The 24,159-nt window shown below is 45.9% G+C and overlaps 1 protein-coding gene across 1 annotated transcript in view; it reads right to left on the reverse strand.

Annotated features, from left to right (window-relative positions):
* Positions 1-9,503, reverse strand: part of LOC145360867 (noelin-2-like) — a 257,857-nt gene extending 248,354 nt beyond the window's left edge. The window contains exon 1 of the mRNA XM_080216353.1: positions 9,273-9,503. Within this exon, the coding sequence (XP_080072479.1) occupies positions 9,273-9,338 (66 nt within the window). The 5' untranslated portion in view covers positions 9,339-9,503. The remainder of the gene's footprint in view (positions 1-9,272) is intronic.
* Positions 9,504-24,159: the final 14,656 nt, after the last annotated feature.

Genomic DNA, 24,159 nt, shown 5'->3' on the forward strand with positions numbered 1-24,159 from the left:
TGGATGTAGTTTTTGTGGATTTCAGCAAAGCCTTTGACAAGGTCCCACATGGGAAAAAGGGTAAATGCACATGGGATACAGGGTAGTTTGATAAAGTGGATTCAAAATTGGCTCAGTTGTAGGAGGCAGAAGGTTGCGTTAGTGACTGGAAGCCAGTGTCCAGTGGCGTACCATATAAATGACATTGATGACTATGTGAGGGATAGGATTAGTAAGTTTGTGGATGACACAAAGATTGGCTGGGTGGTTAACAGTGAGGCAGAGTGTCTTGGGCCACAAGAAAATATGGACGGAATGGTCAAATGGGCGGATGAGTGGCAGATGGAATTTAACCCTGAAAAGTGTGAGGTGATACACTTTGGAAGGAGTAATTTGGCAAGAAAGTACTCAATGAATGGGAGGACACTAGGGAGTTCTGTGGAACAAAGGGACCTTGGCATGTTTGTCCACAGATCTCTGAAAGCAGAAGGGCATGTTAGTAAGGTGGTGAAAAAGGGCATGCGGGATACTTGCCTTTATTAATCGATTACAAAAGCAAGGAAGTCATGTCAGAGTTGTATAGAATTTTGGTGAGACCACAGCTGGAGTACTGTGTACAGTTCTGATCGCCGCATTATAGGAAGGGTGTGTTTGCTTTGGAGGGGGTGCAGAGGAGATTCACCAGGATGCTGCCTGGGATGGAACATTTAAGTTATGAAGAGAGGTTGGGTAGGCTTGGGTTGTTTTCTCTGGAGCAGAGAAGACTGAGGGGGCAACCTGATCGAGGTTTAGAAGATTATGAGGAGCATGGACAGAGTGGGTAAGGAGCAGCTGTTCCCCATTAGTTAAAGGGTCAGTCACAAGGGGACTGGTTCAAGGTGAGGGGCAGGAGGTTTGGGGGGATGTGGGGAAAATCTTTTTTACCCAGAGGATGATAGGGGTCTGGAATGCGCTGCCTGGGAGGGTGGCAGGGGTGGGGTGCCTCACATCCTTCAAAAAGTACCTGGATGAGCACTTGGCACATTGTAACATTCAGGGCTATGGGCCAAGTGCTGGTAAATGGGATTAGGTGGGAGTTCAGGTCAGTGCGGACTCGGGGGGAGTCAAAGCAGCTCTTCTGCACTGTATGATTCTATGATTCTTTGTAATTCTGTGATTCTGTTAAATTTTGTATCTCATATTCTCAGCTTTTTGAATCGAATTTACCATGATCTTAATGAAGGTTTGGAAATTATAGAAACATACCAGGTGTAGGTCGGATTTTGAGAATGTTCAGAGTAAAGCCTAAAGCACCTGTGTGAATGCTGATACGGCAAAAACAACTCACATTTATACAGCACTTTTTGTTCCAAGGCGCTTTTCAAGAGTGCTAAGGAACAAAATTTGACCCTCGACAAATAGAGGATTGGTAGGCTTTAGGGAACACCATCAGAGAAGACTGAGTGATGAGGGAATTTAAAATTGAAATTTTATTATTGTCACAAGTATGCTTACATTAACACTACAATGAAGTTACTGTGAAAATCCCCCAGTAGCCTCGGGTACACTGAGGGAGAATTTAGCACGGCCAATGAACCTTACCAGCACATCTTTCAGACTGTGGGAGGAAACCCATGCAGATATGAGGAGAATGTGCAGATTCCACACAGACAGTGACCAAGCTGGGAATCGAACCCGGGTCCCTAGTGCTGTGATGCAGCAGTACTAACAACTGTGCCAACTGTGAGGCAACTCAAAATCAGCAGTGTATCTCAGAGGGGGACATGCTTGCCATCAAAATTCACCTGCCATTCTATAAACAGTGAGATGTTTTATGCTCATTTATGAACATACAAGACATTGGTAAGGTCACACTTGGAATACTGTGTACAGTTCTGGTCACCCTATTATAGAAAGGATATTATTAAACTATAACGAGTGCAGGAAAGATGTACCGCTATTTGATGGCTTGAGTTATAAGGAGAGGTTGGATAGACTGGGACTTTTTTCTCTGGAGCGTAGGAGGTTGAGGGGTAATCTTATAGAGGTCTATAAAATAATGAGGGGCACAGATTAGCTAGGTAGTCAATATCTTTTCCCAAAGGTAGGGGAGTCTAAAACTAGAGGGCATAGATTTAAGGTGAGAGGGGAGAGATACAGAAGTGTCCAGAGGGGCAACTTTTTCACATAGAGGGTGGTGAGTGTCTGAAATGAGCTGCCAGAGGTAGTAGTAGAGGCGGGTACAATTCTGTCTTTTAAAAAGCATTTAGACAGTTACATGGGTAAGATGGGTATAGAGGGATATGGGCCAAATGCAGGCAATTGGGACTAGCGTAGGGGTTTAAAAAAAAGGGTGGCATGGACAAGTTGGGCCGAAGGGCCTTTTTCCATGTTGTAAACCTCTATAACTCTATGAGTCCATGAATCCAAATGAATACCTTGTCACATAGCCATTATGGCACAGATGTGGGGGAGGGGGTCATTCTTACCATTGCGTCAACTCTCTGTAGAGCAATCCATCGCGCATCCCTCACCCCCGCCCGCCCCCCCCCCCCCCCCCCCAAGGCATGCTCTCTACCTGTTGCCCCTCAATTTCATTTCCCTCCATCCAAGCTTCCATCTAATTTTTTTGATGTGATCTCACATATCATCTAACAATGAGGCAACGGTGGTACTGCTGTAGCCCTCTGAGAACTGAAAAAAAAAGATTCAAACACAAGACAACCAGAAGCCAGGATGATGCAAACTGGGCCAAGTCAACACTTAGACATGACACATTAAATAAAAGTCCCTTATGTCACACAAATGTGAGAGTGCTGCTCGTCCAATCTACAGCGTAATTGCATATCTCCATCTGGTGTGCAGACAGAGTCAGCATCTATTCTTAAAGCCAGTGTACTCAATAAGCTAATTATCGATAGTGAATGCAAATAAATCTTTTAGTTTTGTTTGCTTCAAAGACTGGGATACCCCCCTCTGGGTTTTCCTGTCTGTGTTCCCATTTAAATAGAATTACATGAAATGTGGGCATTACGGTAGCACAGTGGTTAACACGGCTGCCTCACAGTGCCAGGGACCTGAGTTCGATTCCCGGCTTGCTTCACTGTCTGTATGTTCTCCCCGTGTCTGCATGGGTTTCCTCTGGTTTCCTCCCACAGTCTAAAGGTGTGCGGGTTAGGCAGATTGGCCATGCTAAATTGCCTCTTCATGTCCAAAGCTGAGCAGGTTAGGTGGATTGGCCATGCTAAATTGCCTCTTCATGTCCAAAGCTGAGCAGGTTAGGTGGATTGGCCATGCTAAATTGCCTCTTCATGTCCAAAGCTGAGCAGGTTAGGTGGATTGGTCATGCTAAATTGCCTCTTAGTGTCCAAAGCTGATAAGGTTGGGTGGATTGGCCATAGTAAATTGCCCCTTAGTGTCCAGAGCTGTGTAGGTTAGGTGGATTGGCCATGCTAAATTGCCCCTTAGAGTCAGGAAGATTAGCAGGGTAAATACATGGGGTCACGAGGATAGGGGCTGGGTGGGATTGTGGTTGGTGCAGACTCGATGGGCCGAATGGCCTCCTTTTGCACTGTAGGAATTCTTTGTGTTTCAAGATGTGTAGGTTAGATTTTTTTTATCCATTCAAAGGACACGGGCATCGCTGGCTGGGCCAGCATTTATTGCCCATCCCTAGTTGCCCTTGTTCAGAGGCATTTCAGAGTTAACCAATTGCTGTGGCTCTGGAGTCACATGTAGGCCAGACCAGGTAAGGACGGCAGATTTCCTTCCCTAAAGTACATCAGTGAACCAGATGGGTTTTTCCAAAAATGGTTTCACGGTCATCAGTAGATTCTTAACTCCAGATATTTTTTATTGAGTTTAAATTCCATCATTTGCCGTGGCGGGATTCAAACCCGGGTCTCCAGAACATTAGGAGAGTTTCTGGATTAGTGGTCTAGTGATAATACCATGAGACCATCGCCTAGCTAGCTGTGGGAAAAATGTGGGGTTACAGTGATAGTGTGAGGGAGGGGACCTGGGTAAGATACTCTGTTAAAGAAGTTGGTGCAGACTCAAAGGGCTGAATGGTCTCTTCTACAGTGTAGGGGTTTTATGATTCTATTTACAGCCCAGAAACAGCACATATCATCTAACAATGAGGCAACGGTGGTACTGCTGCAGCCCATCAGATCTGTGTAGGTGTTTATACACTGCATGAGACTCCTTCCACCTTTCCTCTTATCTTTCTACTCCCTTTCTCCTTCATGTCTTCAATCAGCTTCTCCTTAAGCATACTGATATTATTCTGCTCAAAAGTTCCAGGTCCACATTCTCACCACTCTCTAAGCAAAGAGGTTTTGCTGGAGTACTTTTATTAGCGACTATAGGGAATGGGTTTAGCTCAGTAAGCTGGATGGCAGGTTAGTATGCGGCATGATGCCAACTTTGTCTCTTTCCTGAGGTGTGGGTTATCCTCAGGTTAAATCAACAGGATGTGCAGCCTATAGTCATCTGAGACAATCTTGGGATTACCTTCATATTTTGGAGATAGGCCCTAGTTTTAATGTGCTCCTACACAGAGTTCCACATAATGTGAAGATGCTGGCTTTGGACTGGGGTGGGCACAGTAAGAAGTCTCACAACACCAGGTTAAAGTCTAACAGGTTTATTTGCAATCACGAGCTTTCAGAGCACTGCTCCTTTACCAAGTAAGACTGTTGGACTTTAACCTGGTGTTGTGAGACTGCTTTTAGTTGCACATGTTCCATCAAACTCATTCATGACTATAAAGGACTCTGTCGGGTCACCTCTTCTGTTGAGAAAAGAGATCAAGATTGTTCAGCTTTTCTTGGTAATTTGAAGCTCTCAGTTTCTGTATCATCCTTGTAAATCTTACCTTTACCCCTGTACCCTCTCTCTCTATATCTCTTGGCCTTTATGACTTTCACCAACTTTTACAAATGCATCAAAGCAAGGATCTTTTCTGGTTGTATCACAGCTTGGTATGGCTCCTGCTCTGCCCAAGACCGCAAGAAACTACAAGGTGTTGTAAACGTAGCCCAGTCCATCATGCAAACCAGCCTCCCATCCACTGACTGTGTCTACACTTCCCGCTGCCTCGGAAAAGCAGCCAGCATAATTAAGGACACTACCCAACCCGGACATTCTCTCTTCCACCTTCTTCCGTCAAGAGAAAGATACAAAAGTCTGAGGTCACGTACCAATCGATTCACAAACAGCTTCTTCCCTGCTGCCGTCAGACTTTTGAATGGACCTACCTCGCTTTAAGTTGATCTTTCTCTACACCCTAGTTATGGCTGTAACACTACATTCTGTACCTTTTCCCCTTTGTACGGTATGCTTTGTCTGTATAATGCACACAAAACAATACTTATCACTGTGTGTTAATACATGTGACAATAATGAATCAAATCAAATCATGTAACCTGGAGATGGTATTGGTGCAGAGTTCCCTGTGCTTTTAGTTATGCCATCCTGTGAACTGAATGTTCTATACATAGTCAATCACAAGGGTTGGCAGTGCCCAGCAAACTTTTGTTGTCACTCATGATTTACCCACTTAATTAGGCCTGATCGAGCTCTGAGTTGGCATGGTCCACTTCACACAAAAAAAACACTGCAGGAACATGATGCCAATTCCTAGATTGGCAAGACCACCTGTTACCTAGCCTGGGAGATGGGCAATTTGGCCAACATGTTAACAGCCAGTGAGCACTTTTCAAAAGTGTAGCGTCTGCTATAACGCGAGGCTTACTGCATCCCAACACAACTCATTAAAAGTTGGAGGAACATTCCACGGCAGCAAATCCTCTTCCTGACACTAATCCCCAACACCTCAGTAGTCAAAGGTTACACAACGGAGGTGATTAAAAGGAATGAAGTGGTCTCTCATGTGTTATATCAGAGAGTACCTGAGCTTCTGAGAACTTAACTTCAGATCTGTGCTGGCTGCCTGAGAGAGCTCACACTGCAGAGGAAGATAGAATCCCTACAGGAGGCCTTTCGACCCATTGGGCCGACACTGACAACAATCCCACCCAGGCCTTATGGAGTGGCACGGTAGCACAGTGGTTAGCACTGATGCCTCACAGGGACCCGGATTCCATTCCCAGCTTGGGTCACTGTCTGTGCAGAGTCTGCACATTCTCCTCATGTCTGCGTGGGTTCCCTCCGGACGCTCCGGTTTTCTCCCACAGTCCGAAAGACATGCCAGTTAGGTGAAGTGGTCGTGCTAAATTCTCCCTCAGTGTACCTGAACAATGTGGCGGCTAAGGGATTTTCACAGCAACTTCATTGCAGTATGAACATAAGCCTACTTGTGACTAATCTTTATTTTAACCCTGTAGTCCCATGTATTTACCATGCTAATCCCCCTGACACTAAGGGGCAATTGAACATGGCTAATCCACTGAACCTGCACCTCTTTGGACATTAAGGGGCAATTTAGCATGGCCAATCCACCTAACCTGCACATTTTTGGACTGGGATGAAATTAGAGCACGCAGAGGAAACCCACACAGACATGGGGAGGACATGCAGACTCCACACAGACAGTGACTCCCAAGCTGGGAATTGAACCTGGAAGCAGGAGTGCTGACAACCCTGTCACCCCCACGTATGATTCAATGCGAGTAATTGCCAAAACAGTTCATTTCTTACTTCTTTTGGGCAACGATCCAATGGCCCATTGGTCAAATGCCCACATCGGGTTCTTTATTGTGTTGACACCAATACTGGGTGTCAGCTGTGGCTCAGTGTGTTTGCACACATTCTCCTCCCCCTAGCTCCTCCCCTAACTGAGACAGCCAGGTGTGGGTTTAAGTTCCACTCCAAGAATTCAAGCGTATAATCCAGGCTGACATTCCCACCACTGAGTGCAGATTTTCTCGTTGGGTGAGGTATCGAACCATTGCTGGTTGCGAGAGATTCCATGTCTCAGGCTGGAGGAAGGACAGGGAAATCTCACCATCCCACCCTCCTCATCTATATATACTGGCTGATTTCCTATCTCTCGCTCAACATCGCTCAATCAGATATTGGATCATTATCCCACCGCTGTTTGTGGGAGCTTGCTGTGCACAAATTAGCCGCCACATTTTCCACACTACACTTCCAAAGTACCTCATTGGCCGTGTTTACATTGGGAGATTCTTCAGCACAGTGTCTTGCTCTGTCTGTTGGAAGGGTTTCCTAAGTTTGTGCTTTGCCACTTTGAACATAAGGCCCTTTGACCAACCTGGGAACAAACTATACTCGGCACTAAGAGTAATCAGACTTCCAAGTTTTAATTATTTGTCAGAAGTGAGAACACAACACAAAGCACTGCAATCTGTTGATTCATACGGAAAATGTAACAGTTATAGTTGCTTTTTGGAATTTTATTACTGAAAAAGGTCTTATTTTTATCCTGTGGCCAAGATTGTAAACACTGTTTATGGAACTAACACAAGGTTTAGATTAGTCGCTTATCCTGAGTACGTAACTATTAGCCTCACTGAAGGCCTTGTTAGCTAATAATCATTTTCCATTATTAAATAGACTTGTTTTTCACAACTTAGTTTCCACAATTGTTGTAACTTAATTTAGCATTTTTTAAAACTGTTTTTTTATCAATAGTTTCACTATATTTATTGCTTTATTTTAAGTGAGCATCCTTAACTTTGCAGAACAAAGTGAATTAAATATTGCCATAGCTGGAATTACAGCTTAATTTCCACAAAACCCATGACATTGAAGCAAAGTTTGGGATTTACTTTTTCCATATCACTTCCCGAACAGTAGCTCCACTGCAAGTCCCACTCTCAATTTCTTCCCTTAAGGACTTACAGAATTTTACGGCTTCGCTGGAACGAGGCCAGAATTTCCTGCCATTCCCATTGTCTGCTCCTCGCCCGGTCCGATTCCACGGCGGGCGGAGCGGTGGAATTTCGGCATTAGTTAGCAAAAGTACAAGCCAGTGAATTTGTCTCAGGGATTGACCAAAAGTACAAATGAGATAGCAGCTAGGAAAACAAAACTATCTTCAAAATAAAGTGTTTGCCTGACACAAACTTCTCTCTTAAGGGTCGAAGGTAACTTTGGATTTTGTCAACATGTACACAAGGCATAAGCTGTGAACACACAGTCTAGATATAGATAAAGCTTAAAAGATGCATTAACTGTCTCTCCAATTAACAAAAGGCTCATTTATTCTTTCACACATTCACTCTCTCTCGCACACTCTCACTCCTTATGCACACACACAATCTCATTCACTCTCACACACACACTCTCTCTCACATACACTCACCCTCTCATAAACTCCTTCACTGTCACACTCATTCACGCTTCTAAATGCTCATTCACTCTCTCACACATGCACACTCATTCTTTCTGCGCACACTCTCATTCACTCTCTGTCTCGCACACACTTACAGATTCACTCACCCTCTCTCTCGCATACATTCTCTCACACACATTCACTCTCTCATACACACTCTGTCTCTCTCACACACTCACCCTCTCTCACACACATGTACAAACATTTTGTCATTCACTCTGTCCCACACACACACACCTCTCTCAGACACACACACGTAAACTCACACACACACATCTCTTGCAAACACACACACATCTCTGAGGCACACACATAAGCACACACATAAACACACACACACACGCAAACACACACATGCACATCTCTCAGACACACGCATGCAAACACACACGCACAGACACACACACACACATCTCTCTCAGATACACACATAGATTGAACCGGTTGTGTTTTGAACGTATTTCCACATGTACAGTACCGAGATTGATTCTGAGTGTGGCTGTGTGTGTGTATACAAGTGCACTGACACTATTGAGGTCTGACTCAGGGGTGGTGGTGAGGGGGGGAGGAGGCTGGTGAGAGGGTGCCTCTAGGACCACGTGGAGCTCAGACTGAAGCTGTGCTGTAGACTGTGTGATTCTTGCTGGAAAAGATCACAATGCCTGGAGTTCATGGCACAGAAACAACTCCCCCCCTCCCCCCGCCAACATTTCACCACCCCCCCCCCCCCAACCCCCACCCCCACACCCACACACACACACACCAGCTGATCAGATATGCAAAGACAAGCTCAAAAACCCACAATCTTATCCATTCAAAAGCTTCCCTGGCAAAGGACCACGAAAGGATCCAGACAGAAAGATCACCGCAAGGGATCCATTCATTCCCCGAGCAGCCTCGGTAACACTGCCCTGTGCATCGCAAGCCAACCCTTTTACTGCCTTACTGAGATCTGATCGTAAATTCGAAAAAAGGATTAGACAGCACGTACCTGAGAAGGGTTAGGACCGAGCAGTAGGAACAGAGAGAAGGTGATGGAGAGATGCATTCTCTGCATAGAAAAGGCAGAATGAGGTGGGGGGGTTGGGGGGGAAGAGAGCTCGCCAACTACCTCTTCACTTCTGAGCACAAGATGTCAGGGTATGGTGTTCTGTTTTTTGAAGGGGGTGATCTGATCCAGCACTTACAACCAGCTGTCCCCGAAGACTGCCTTGTTTTTAAACTCAAGCATCATTTGGTCAATGATGCAAAGGGTGCAATCCATATACCCCCATGGTTAGGACAAGGGGGGAGCAGGAGGGGGAGAGAGTGTCTGCTGGCTTGGAACTGGAACAGCATTAAAACAGGGAGGACATCTGTATTTATATCGCTGTTTGCACTGGGAGCTGCTGGAGAGAGGGTTCGGCTGCTGCATCACTCTGCTTCCAGCAGGAGAAGAGCCAGGCACAGGGAGAGAGGGAAGGAGAAAGAGAGAGAGAGAGAGAGCAGGAGCCAATGATTGTGTTTAATTCTTCAAATATACTGTGCCGCGCAGCAGCTTAGCAATGCAAATATGTTAAGGTGACAGCCCTGGGACACAACTGAAAACACACATACACTGACACACACACACACACACAGAGATATACACACACACACACATACACAGACAAACTCATACACAGACACACACACACACACTCACACTGACACACAGAGTCATACACACACTCACACATACACTGACACACACACACTCACACACACAGATATACACACACACATACACAGACACACACACACATATACACACACACACTGACACACATACACACACTGACACACACACACATACAGACACACACACATATACATATACACACACACACATATACACACACACACACACATACTCAGACTGACACATACACACTCACACAGACACACACACACTCACACAGACACACACACTGACACACACACATACACACACTCCCATACACTGGCACACACACAAACACACACACACACATATATACACACACACACTGACACACAGAGTCATACACACACTCACACATACACTCACACTGACACACACACAGTCACACATACACTCATACATGTATACACACTCACACAAACACACACACACACACACACTGACAGACACACACACTGACATGCACTCACACACACTTATACACACACACACTCACACCCCTGACACACACACTCACATACTCTCTCACACACTCAGTCACACACACTCACACCCACACACACACACACATAATTACACACACTCACACACACAGACAAACTGTTGCACACATGCAAGCAGACGCATACAGGCAAACATAGGAAATAACACACACAGACTTATACACAGACAGACTGACACATACAGTACAAACCACAATGACAGGCACACACAGACAAACACACAATCATGCAACGAACAGACACATCAGGACACACAAACATAGACTGACACACACACAGACACACAAATGTGTACATGCTCAGACACACAGACCAATAAACTCATCGATAGACACACTACACAGGGAGTCACAGATAGAGACTGATACACAGTTATTTAAAATTAATTTTCAGGGTGTGTCACTGGCAAGGGCAGCATTTATTGCCCATCCTGGATAGTCACATGAGCAGACTGGGAACGGAGGGCTAGTTGGACCAATAAGCGGTGCAGGCTTGGAGGGCCGAAGGGCCTGTTTCCTGTGCTGTATTGTTCTTTGTTCTTTGTCCCTAATTATCCTCGAACTAGGTGTCTCACTCAGTCATTTCAGAGGGAATTAAGATTCAAACACATTGCTGTGGCTATGGAGTCGCATGTAGGCCAGACTGGGTAAGGACGGCAGATTTCCTTCCCTAAAGGGCATTAGTGACCCAGATGGGTTTTTCCGACAATCGACAATGGTCATGGAATCCCGACAGAGCTGAAGGAGGCCATTCGGCCCATCAAGTCTGCACCAAGGACAATCCCATCCAGGCCCTATCCCTATAACCCCATGCATTTAACCTAGATAGTTCCCCTGACACCAAGGGGCGATTTAACACGTCCAATCCACCTCACCCGCACTTTTTTGGAATGTGGGAGGAAACCAGAGCACACGGAGGAAACCCACACAGGCATGGGGAGAACATGCAGCCTCCACACAGACAGTGACGGGGAATCGAACCTGGGCACCTGGCGCTGTGAGGCAGCAGTGCTGTGCCACCGTGCCGCTGCACAGTCACCTTCAGACATTTAATTCCAGATTCCAGGGGCGACATGGCGGCACAGTGGTTAGCACTGCTGCTTCACAGCTCCAGAGACCCGGGTTGGATTTCCAGCTTGGGTCACTGTCTGTGTGGAGTTTGTACATTCTCCCCGTGTCTGTGTGGGTTTCCTCCCACAGTCTAAAGATGTGTGGGTTAGGTTGATTGGCCATGCTAAAATTGCCCTTAGTGTCCTGAGATGCATGGGTTAGAGGGATTAGTGGGTAAATATGTGGGGGTAGGGCCTGGGTGGGATTGTGGTCGGTGCAGACTCAATGGGCTGAATGGCCTCTTTCTGTAATGTAGAGTTTCTATGATTTTTATTGAACTCACATTTCACCAGCTGCCGTGGTGGGATTCCGAACCCAGGTCCCCAGAGCATCACCTTGGGTCTAACTGGGTTACAAGTCCAGTGACAATACCACTATGTCACCATCTCTAAAGAATGAATTCCTCATTCGATCAAATAGGCCTCCTCAGCTGTGCTGACCTGGCCAAGGTAGGTGAGGCTTCTCAGCAGAGAATGCAATATCTCTTAGGCACGGTGACACAGTGGTTAGCACTGCTACCTCACAGTGCCAGGGACCCGGGTTCAATTCCTGGCTTGGGTCACTATCTGTACGGAGTTTGCACGTTCTTCCCATGTCTGTGTGGGTTTCATCCCACAGTCCAAAGATGTGTTGGTTAGGGTGGATTGACCATGCTAAATTCTCCCTCGGTGTACCCGAACAGGAGTGTGGCGACTGGGGGATTTTCACAGCAACTTCATTGCAGTGTTAATGTAAGCCTACTTGTGACACTCATAAATAAACTTTACTTTTTTATCCTTTTGACCATGCGTGAACCTTTGCCCGGAGCACTGGCGCAGGACAACCAGGGATAGCACTCAGGCTGCTCATAGTTAAAGTTTATTTATTAGTCACAAGGAAGGCTTACATTAACACTGCAATGAAGTTACTGTGAAAATCCCCTAGCATTGCATGACCTTTCACCACCGCACTGCCCCTCCCCTTCTTCCCAACACACTCTTGTCATTGGTCATACAGCGTACCCACCCTGGCGGAGTCATGCCTTCCCTCGACCATGATGTGGAGATGCCGGCGTTGGACTGGGGTAAACACAGTAAGAAGTCAGGTTTACTGGTGTTTACTATATATGGTGGTGAGTTTACTATCAAATAAATCGGTTGGACTTAAACCTGGTGTTGTCAGACTTCTTACTGTGTTTCCCTCGACCAGTCAGACTGGCTCTTCGGAACGGGTTTGGGTGAACTGTGACCATGGAGGTGAGGGAGGTGGAAGAAATCACAAGAGTGGATAACTGGCTGGGATGGCTAAATATCCGAATGCTCCGTCCCTTGGCACGATTCCCCATTGAGTGATATACAAGCTGATTCTCCCTATCTTCCCTTCCCATAGAGGACAGTGAGCAGATCTGCTCTACATATTGTTATAATGACAATGGCAAAGGTGCAAAAAGGTTTGTGTTTTAAATATCCAAGTCTCCAGACCTCTCAGTGAGACAACAAACAAAGCATTAAAACAACTCAATTATCATAAGAAATAAACTGCCACGAGGCATAACTGCAGGTAACAATTATGATAACGCCTTCATCTCTCTCTCTCTCTCTCACACTCCCACTCTCTCTCTCTCTCTATCCCCCTCCCTCTCTCATTCTCTCCCTCTTTCTCCCTCTCTCTCTCTCCCCCCAATCCCTCTCCCTCTTTCTCACTCTCTCCCTCTCTCTCTGTTTCTAACTCTCTTTCTCTCTCTCTCATTCTCTCCCTCTTTCTCACTCTCTCTCTCTATCCCAATTTCTCTGTCTCTGCCTCCCTCTCTCCCCCCCCAACTCTCTATCTCCCTTCCTCCCTCTCTCTCCATTTTCTCTCTCTCCCTCTCTTACTCCCTTTCTCTCACTCTCTCTCTCTCACTCTCGCTCTCTCACTCCCTCTCCGTCTTCCTCTCTCACTCCCTTCCTCTTTCTCCCTCTCTCTCTCCCCCCCATCCCTCTCCCTCTCTCTCACTCTCTCCCTGTTTCTAACTCCCTTTCTCACTCTCTCTCTATCTCCCTTCCTCCCTCTCCCTCTCTCGCTCACTCTCTCGTTCTCTCAGTGTCTCACTTTCTCTCAATCTCTCTGTCTCTGACTCTCTCTCTCCCTCTCCCTTTCCCTCATTCCCTCTCTTCTTCTCTCTCACTGTTTCTCTCTCTCTCTCTTTCACTTTCTGTTTCTCGCTCTCTCTCTGTCTCTCTCATTCTCTCTGTCTCTCTAGATGTGCGGGTTAGGTGGACTGGCCATGCTAACTTGCCCCTTAGTGTCAGGAGTATTAGCAGAGTGAATATGTGGGGTTTCGGGGATCGGGCCTAGGTAGGATTGGTTATTGGTGCAGGCTCGATGGGCCGAATGTCCGGCACTGTAAGGATTCTCAGATTCTAAGATTCTAACACTCCATGTTATTGGTAGTGACATCAATCTGTATTTCCCTACATCACACCAGAGACTATGCTGCATAGGAACACAGGAGCAGGAGAAGGCCATTCACCCCCTCGAGCCCACTCCACCATTCAATAAGATCATGGCTGATCTGTGACCTCAAAAGTATTTAATTGCCTGTAAAGTACTTTGAGGTGTCCTGGGATCATAAATGATGCTATATAAATGCACTCACCTTGTCTTGTTTTTTATTCATTTGTGGGAGATAGGCATCGTTGGCTGGCTAGCATTTACTGAAAGGACTACAGATCACAAACCCATTCAGGTCAACCTATAACACAGACACACATTTCTTTAACCTGTGCTTAACCCTCTCCCCGCTCACATTGTCTGTACCTTTAGGACTTGGTTTCCTGTAAAGACTCGCATTCCAACCATTATTCTGTAAATTGAGTTTGAGTCTTTATATGCCCTGTTTGTGAACACAACTCCCACTTACCTGATGAAAGGGCAGTGCTCCAAAAGCGAGTGGCTTTTGCTACCAAATGAACCTCTTGGACTTTAAGCTGGTGTTGTGAGACTTCTCATAGCATTTATCACCCATCCTAGTTGCCCTTGGAGGGCAGTTGAGAGTCACCCACATTGCTGTGGCTCTGGAGTCATATGTAGGCCAGACCGGGTAAGGACGGCAGATTTCCTTCTCTAAAGGGACACCAGTGAACCAGGTGGATTTTTCTGACAATTGTTTCATGGTCATCAGTAGATTCTTAATTCCAGGTACATTTTTTTATTGTTAATGAAAGACTGGGTCAGCACAGCAGTTAGCATTGCTGCCTCACAGCGCTAGGGTCCTGGGTTCGATTCCCGGCTCGGGTCACTGTCTGTGCAGAGTCTGCACATTCTCCCCATTTCTGCATGGGTTTCATCCAGGTGCTCCTGTTTCCTCCTAAAGTTGTGCTGGTTAGGGCGCATTGTCCTTGCAAAATTCTCCTTCAGTGTACCTGAACAGGTGCCGGAGTGTGGGGACTAGGGGATTTTCACGGTAACCATCATTTCCCTTGGTCTCTCCACCCTCGCCCAGCTGTGTGGACCTGCAGTTACCTGTGTCCACTTCTGCTGAGTTGATCAATGCCAGAGAACCACACGCGATGGTTGTCTTCTGACCTCTGCACTGTGACCTCTGGTGCCCCCCTAGGGATCTAGTCCATGACACCTACCTATTGCTCATTTGCATGCTGTTCCTTGGCAACGTCATTGGGAAATACAATATTGCTCTCTATCTGTAAGGCTGATTTTTCCAGCAATTCCTTTTCCTATTTGAGTGTTTTCTCCGCTACTTCATAGAAACTTCTGATGTTTGACGTTCATTAAGCTTTGTTTCAAAGGGAGAAGTGGTCCCTTACTCGTCTGACCAAATAAGTAAGAAAATTAAAATGTTTAGAAATACCGAGACAGATTAACCATTGATGATGGCTGATGACATAATTTGTGTTCCAGAAAGTTTTATGAAGGAAAAAGTAATAATATTAATGGAATTGATGAAGGAGTGGCACAGTGCTGCCTCACAGCGCCAGGGACCTGGGTTCGATTCCAGGCTTGGGTCACTGTCAGTGCGGAGTCTGAACGTTCTTCCCCATGTCTGTGTGGGTTTCCTCCGTGTGCTCCGGTTTCCTCCCACACTCCAAAGATGTGCAGGTCAGGTGGAATGGCCGTGCTAAATTGCCCCTTAGTGTCAGGGAGGGACTAGCTAGGGTAGGTGCATGGGGTTATTGGGATAGGGCCTGGGTGGGATTGTGGTCGGTGCAGACTCGATGGGCTGAATGGCCTCCTTCTGCACTGTAAGATTCTACGTTTTAGCTGAAGATCAGCCTTTGCTAGGTTTGCTTTTACAAGCTTATCATTTAGACAGTTCAGATGTTCTACTTTCCATCATCGATTCCCAATGGCTCGCACCAATTCTCTTTTCTAATTAGCAAACTTCTCTTTCGTATATGGAAGATTTTTTTATAGAATTTTACAGAATTATAGAATCCCTACAGTGCAAAAGAGGCTATTCGGCCCATTGAGTCTGCATCGACTCTCTGACACAGTCACTTACCCAGGCCCTTCCCTCCCACTCTATCGCCGTAACCCCACATGTTTCCCATCAACTTAACCCTCACAGCTAAGAAGTCATCTAGCATGGCCAATCAACCCAACCTGTACATCTCAGGAGTGTGGGAGGAAACTGGAGGACCTAGAGAAACCCGCACAGACACATGGAGAACGTGCAAACTCCACACAGGCAGTCACCAGGCTGGAATTGAACTCAGGCCCCTGGAGCGATGAAGCAGCAGTGCTAACCACTGTGCCACCGTGCCGCTGGGTTGATGTTCTCCATTAATCAGATTTTTCTTCCACTGCTTGTTATCTGCAGTGAGTCTCTCATTTTGGAGTTGGAGATACTGGCATTGGACTGGGGTGGGCACAGTAAGAAGTCTCACAACACCGGGTTAAAGTCCAACAGGTTTATTTGGAATCACGAGCTTTCGGAGCCCTGCTCCTTCATCAAGTAAATGGAGAAGTAGGTATCACAAACACGGTATACACAGACAAAGGCACAATTACAGGATAAGTCTTCCACCTCAGCCCTTTCCCTTCTGTCATGAGATGATTCTGTTTCTTCTTTTCTTTGCCTATTTTCAGTAGGAAGTCTCACAAGACCAGGTTAAAGTCCAACAGGTTTATTTGGTAGCATGAGCTTTTGGAGCGTGTCCCCTTCTTCAAGTGAGTGGGACTTGGGTGCACAAATAGGGCATATAGAGACACAAACTCAATTACAAGATAATGGTTGGAATGAGAGTCTTTACAGGTAATCAAGTCTTTACAGGTGAAGTCTTTTCCTCTTAAGACCCGCATTCCAACCATTATCTTGTAATTGAGTTTGGAAGAGCCTTTATAAGCCCTGATTGTGAGCCCAACTCTCCACCCACCTGGTGAAGGGGCAACATTCCGAAAACTCATACTACCCAATAAACCCTGTTGGACTTTAACCTGGTGTTATGAGACTGCTTACTGCGCTCACCCCAGTCCAACACCAGCAACTCCACATCTTGATGACCTTCCATTCTCCTTCCCACCTTCTAACCTGCTCGGTTTTGTAAGAGTGAGAGGATAAAGATTTGGTTCTATGGACCAGCTCCTGGTCACCAACTAGCGCTGCATGAGTTCCTACCAATGAAGATTTAAATGTGAATATTTAAATTCTTACAAAAGAATCATTTCACTCAGGGCTTCACATGTTCTTCAAGACCTGTAACAAATGATCAAAATGACTTTGCTTTATCGTCTCAAATTCAATACAGATTGTTTTCTTACATTTTGAAATTTATGCCTGGTTCCTTCAAGAAACAATTCATGTGCAAGAAAGATAGTCTTATTTACTGTCTGATATTCTACAGAAACTTCTTCTGACAGATTCATAAACCTCACTAGCTCCACCGCCCTAACTTACTGGAAAGCAATAGCCAAATTCCTTTGGGCCATTTCATTTGTTTAGCTAACCTTTCAAAGGAAATAAAAGAATGCCCCAACATCCCTTTGGGGTCTACAGCATGGAAACAGGCCCTTCGGCCCAACTTGTCCATGCTACCCAGTTTTATCACTAAGCTAGTCCCAATTACCTGCGTTTGGCCCATATCCCTCTATACCCATTTTATCCATGTAACTGTCTAAATGCTTTTTAAAAGACAAAATTGTACCTACCTCTACTACTACCTCTGGCAGCCCATTCCAGACACTCACCACCCTGTGTGTGAAAAAGTTGCCCCTCTGGACACTTTTGTATCTCTCCCCTTTCACCTTAAACCTCAAAGCTTGAATGAATTTAAAAATCGCTCCACTGAATTCTTATCCAGAATTATATCACTCTCCCCCGCCCACCTTCTTCTGGTGTCTCTTTTTTAACTGGGTGGCACTGTGGTTAGCACTGCTGCCTCACAGCCCCAGGGACCCGGGTTTGATTCCCAGCTTGGGCCACTGTCTGTACGGAATCCGCACATTCTCCCCGTGTCTGCGTGGGTTTCTTCCGGGTGCTCCGGTTTCCTCCCACGGTCCGAAAGACGTGCTGGTTAGGGTGCATTAGCCATGCTAAATTCTCCCTCAGTGTACCCAAACAGGCGCCGGAATGTGGCGGCTAGGGGATTTTCACAGTAACTTCATCGCGGTGTTAATACAAGTCTACTTGTGACACCAATAAATAAATAAACTTCAAGTCTTTGAAGCTGGAATTTTCTGTCTTTCTCCTTTTCTCATTTTTCCTTTTCTAACTTTTCCGTTTCCCGTTCCCTTCCCTTTTTATTCCGTTCCTCTCTTCCTTTTTACTGACTCTTTATCCTCCATCTCTTGTTTCTTTTCATTTGCAACTGTATTTTAGCCAATTAAATTGCCTTGCACTTTGGAGAAGTTGCTCTCTCAGGGATCCCTTGCAACTTCAGATGCTTAGCTATATTTCTAATTGTGTCAGCTTTTCCTAATCCTGCAGGTAAATCAACTCCAATTCATCTTGATAGATAAAGTTTATTTATTAGTGCCACAAGTAGGCTTACATTAACACTGCAATGAAGTTATTGTGAAAATCCCCTAGTCGCCACACTCTGGTGCCCGTTCAGGGACACTGAGGGTCAATTTAGCATGGCCAGTGCACCTAAAGTTAAAATTTATTCATTACTGTCACAAGTAGGCTTATGTTAACACTGCAGTGAAGTTACTGTTAAAATCCCCTCGTCGCCACACTCCGGCGCTTGTTTGGGTACGCTGAGGCAGAATTTAGCATGGCCAATGCACTCTAACCAGCACGTCTTTGGACTATGAGAGGAAACTGGAGCACCCAGGGGAAACCCATGCAGACACAAGGAGAATGTGCAAACTCCACACAAGTGATCTAAGCGAGGAATCGAACCTGGCTCCCCGGCACTGTGAAGCAGCAATGCTGACCACCGTGCCGCCTCTGTTGGTTACTTTCTGTAACCCAATCACTTACATCTTCCAGCCTCAGAAAAACCTTGACGATTTCCAATGTCGTTTTAGATTCCAACCCATACAGCATATCTCAGAGCAGCTGAAATTACTATGTCCAGCACTTCAGCACCCCCCAGTTATTTTATTTTGAAAGCATTCACGGATCCCAGCCTGTGACAATATATCCCAGAACAAGTTCTACTATTTGGTTTTCAGTAACTTGCTTTCCATGTTTCAATCAGCCTCCCATCCATTGACTCTGTCTACACTTCCTGCTGCCTCAGCAAAGCAGCCAGCATAATTAAGGACCCCACGCACCCCGGACATTCACTCTTCCACCTTCTTCCATTGGGGAAAAGATACAAAAGTCTGAGGTCACGTACCAACCGACTCGAGAACAGCTTCTTCCCTGCTGCTGTCAGACTTTTGAATGGACCTACCTCGCATTAAGTTGATCTTTCTCTACACCCTAGCTACGACTGTAACACTACATGCTGCACCCTCTCCTTTCCTTCCTTATGAACGGTATGCTTTGTCTGTATAGCGCGCAAGAAACAATACTTTTCACTGTATGTTAACACATGTGAAAATAATAAATCAAATCAAAGTATTCCGATGGATTATTTTTACTCAGCACCCTTGCTCCACATGTTGAATCCCCCAAGAGCTTTAGTTCCAATCCCAGACAGGCTGGTCCCAGAATGGAACCCTGGCTCAATAGACCACTACTTTTATTTTCTGTTCAGAGATGTGGGTGGACAGAGACATGGGGACTGCCAATTAATTTTTACCAAAAGTATGAAACATTTATTAAACACGAAAAGATTGACTTCAATGCAATACTCATCAATAAACTGTCCTGCTTCCTTCATGCCAACACTGTAAGTAAGAAAGCCCAGCTTTCTCAGAAGACGAAGGAAATTTGGTATGTCAGCTACGACTTTCACATATTTTTACACACGCACCTTAAAAAGCATTCTTTCTGGTTGTATCACAGCTTGGTATGGCTCCTGCTCTGCCCAAGACTGCAATAAACTGCAAAGGGTTGTGAACATAGCCCAGTCCCATCATGCAAACCAGCCTCCCATCCATTGACTCCGACTACACCGCCCCCTGCTTCAGAAAAGTAGCCAGTATAATTAAGGACCCCCATGTACCCCGAACACACTCTCTTCCACCCTCTTCTGTTGGGAAAAAGATACAAGAGTCTGAGGTCACGTACCAACCGACTCGAGAACAGCTTCTTCTCTGCTGCTTTTAGATGGACCTACCTTGTACTAAGTTGATCTTTCTCCTCACCCTAGCTATGACTATTGCACAACATTCTGCACCCTCTCCTTTCCATCTCCCCTATGTACTTTATGAACAATATGCTACATCTGCACAGTACACAAAAAACAATACTTTTCACTGTATCCCTATACATGTGACAATAAATCAAATCAAGTCAAAAATCAAATCAAAATACTTATTAACCACCAACCCCCGCCCCTGGCAAAATCTTAACTGATTTGCACAGGTTTTTAAGAATAACTTAAGTTACAAACTATATCTTATGCTATAATATTCTCAGTCAATATACAGTCGCTGTAAACCAACAGACCAACTGTGGTCAGATGCACCACACTTTGAAACCAAGGGCAGATCCCACTCGGAAGCACTTTTGTGGATCTCTCATCAGACTCCCACCGGATTCTTGCCACACTGTGAGCCAACTGGTCTCACTGGAACTCTTGAACTCCTCACACAGCGTTTCCAAACACTGCTCTTGGAAAACACGACTTTAGGACATGTGTGTGTGTAGCAGAACCAGTGCGTTGCCTCTGCGTTGCTCTGAAAAATAAAACATACAACCGCCACGCACTTTTTGATCTTACAACCTCTCGCGTAAAACAAAAGAAACTTCAAAAGGCGCTTGTTTTTGTTGCATTTCACATCTTCTGATGATATCTAATTTAATGACTGCAATTTTAATTCAATAACAGAACTATATCTCTGGAGTGTGGGAGGACAACAGTGTTGAAAGATCAAATTAGCATAATAATATGGAAAATTACAATGCAAAGTTTAAGAGGAAATTTGAACACAATCTATCCATTTACTCGGAGTGCATTCAATTTTCTGGCTAAATATCTTCCTTATTTCTTATGCTATAGAGGGAGTGCAGCGAAGATTTACCAGGCTGATTCCTGGGATGGCAGGTCCGTCACAGGAGGAGAGACTCAGTCAGAGTTTAGAAGAGTGAGAGGGGATCTCATAGAAACTCATAACATTCTAACAGGGTTAGACAGGGTAGATTCAGAAAGAATGTTCCCGGTGGTGGGTGAGTCCAGAACTCGGGATCATAGTTTGAGGATAAGGGGTAAACCTTTTAGAACTGAGGTGAGGAGAAATTTCTTCAGCCAGAGGGTGGGGAATGTGTGGAGTTCACTCCCATAGAAAGTAGTTGAGGCCAAAACGTTGTGTGATTTCAAGAAGAAATTAGATATAGCTCTTGGGGCTAAAGGGATCAAAGGAAATGTGGTGGGGGGGAATCATGATATTGACTTTGATAGTCAGCCATGATCAAAATGAATATTGGAGTAGGCTTGAAGGGCCGAATGGCCTACCACTGCTTCTAGTTTACGTGTTTCCATGTTTCTCTCATGGGGAGAATCATAGAATCCTTACAGTGCAGAAGGAGGCCATTCAGCCCATCAAGCCTGCCCTGACATCAATCCCAACTGGCCCTATCCCTGTCACCCCACATATTTACCCTGCTAAACCCTCTGACACTAAGGGATAATTTAGCATGGCCAATCCTGACTCCTCAAACTTGTTCACCATCAACAAGGCACAAGTCAGGAGTGTGATGGAATACTCCCCACTTGCCTGGATGGGTGCAGCTCCAACAACACTCAAGAAGCTCGACACCATCCAGGACAAAGCAGCCCCGCTTGATTGGCACCCCATCCACAAACATCCACTCCCTCCACCACCGACGCTCAGTAGCAGCAGTGTGTACTATCTACAAGATGCACTGCAGCAATTCACCAAAGATCCTTAGACAGCACCTTCCAAACCCACAACCACTTCCATCTAGAAGGACAATGGCAGCAGTTACAGGGGAACACCACCACCTGCAAGTTCCCCTCCAAAGCCATCACTATCCTGACTTGGAAATATCTCAGCTGCTCCTTCACTGTCGCTGGGTCAAAATCCTGGAGTTCCCTCCCTAACAGCATTGTGGGTCAACCCACAGCACATGGACTGCAGCGGTTCAAGAAGGCAGCTCACCACCACCTTCTCAAGGGGCAACTAGGGATGGGCAATAAATGCTGGCCAGCCAGCGATGCCCATGTCCCACAAATGAATAAAAAAAAATCCACCTAATCAGCGCATCTTTGGAAATTCAATTGGATTTTGAATTTGGCATTTCCAAGTCAGGATAGTGGTTTGGAGGGGAACTTGCAGGCGGTGGTGTTCCCATGTAATTGTTGCCCTTGTCCTTCTAGATGGAAGTAGTCATGAGTGTGGAAGGTGCTGTCTGTTGAATTTGGCTTTTGGTGCAAGTAAGGAATGGATTTAGGTTTGCCTGGTCCATTCTGAACATTGGCTTTGTAAAGTTTTCTTAAAGTTTAAAATTTATTTATTAGTGTCACAAGTAGGCTTGAATTAACACTGCAATGAAGTTACTATGAAAAATCCCCTAGTGGCCACACTCTGGTGCCTGTTCGGGTACACTGAGGGAGATTTTAGCACGTCCAATGCACCCTAACCAGCACGCCTTTCGGACTGTGGGAGGAAACTGGAGCTCCCGGAGGAAACCCACACAGACACGGGGAGAACGTGCAGACTCCACACAGACAGTGACCCAAGCTGGGATTCGAACCCGGGTCCCTAGCGCCGAGAGGCAGCGGTGCTAACCACTGTGCCACCGTGCCGCCCCACTAACATTAACAAAAAATTTAGGAAGAGGTAAGACATTGAGAATTGGGGACTTGGGGGTACCCACAGGCTAGTGGAATCTTCACCACGCAATGGCACATTCCTGTGGGGGGGAATGTGTCATGGAAAATATACATCTCAGGTCATGAACTCTCATGTGGCTTCTCATTTACGTTGTTTCCAGACGGAAGAGCGTTTGTCTAACACTCGGTCTTCCCTTTAGGGTTCAGTGTCTCCAGACTAACTCACAGTTAGTGGTGCTGATGTGACCTTCATCAGAATAAATCATGCCGCCCCGAGGTGTGTGTTGCTCCGTGACAGGGACAACAGCAACACAGAGTAGAACAGACCCAAAATGTCAGGCCTGCCTGAGGTGGCGAGGATTTTTTTTTTAGAAGGCAGCAAAATACATTTTGCAATTATCTCTTTTATCTCTGGGACATTGGGAAGCTTTTGAGCTTCAAGTACTCGCTTTTCTTCATCTGACAAGAGGCTGAAGAGAAGGGTTGTATCTGACATTTGCGTCCACGGATGAATTAATTAGCTTGTGTAGCAGTGAATGAAGTTGGCCAATGTTTCACACATCCCAATCGGGCGACGGTCGAAGAGAAAGAGAAATTCTTCTTTCGGTTCCAGCTGGGCTTCAGTATCGCTCGTTCAAGCTCCTGAGTTCCAGAACATAAGTTTTTAGAGTGTCCAGATCACCAACAACCTGTCCTGGTCCCCCCCCCCATGCTGACACTATTATTAAGAAAGTCCACCGATGCCTCTACTTTCTCAGAAGGCTAAGGAAATTTGACATGTCCGCCACAGCCCTCGCCAGCTTTCACCGATGCATCGTAGAGAGGGTTCTGTCTGGCTGTATCACAGCTTGGTATGGCTCCTGCTCTGCCCAAGACCACAAAAGGATGGTAAACATCGACCAGACAATCACAAAAACCAGCCTCCCATCCACTGGCTCAGTCTACACTTCCCACTGCCTCGGAGAAGCACATAATCAAGGACCCCAAGCACCCCGGACATTCTCTCTTCCGCCTTCTTCCGTCGGGAGAAAGATACAAAAGTCTGAGGTCACGCACTCAAGAACAGCTTCTTCCCTGCCAGAGAGTGGTGAATCTGTGGAACTCTTTGCCGCAGAAGGCTGTGGAGGCCGGGTCATTGTGTGTGTTTAAGACAGAGATAGATCGGTTCTTGATTAATAAGGGGATCAGGGGTTATGGGGAAAAGACAGGAGAATGGGGATGAGAGAAATATCAG

Source organism: Carcharhinus amblyrhynchos, chromosome 33 (genome assembly GCF_965287045.1).
Source record: "Carcharhinus amblyrhynchos chromosome 33, sCarAmb.v2.hapA, whole genome shotgun sequence".
NCBI lineage: Eukaryota > Metazoa > Chordata > Chondrichthyes > Carcharhiniformes > Carcharhinidae > Carcharhinus > Carcharhinus amblyrhynchos.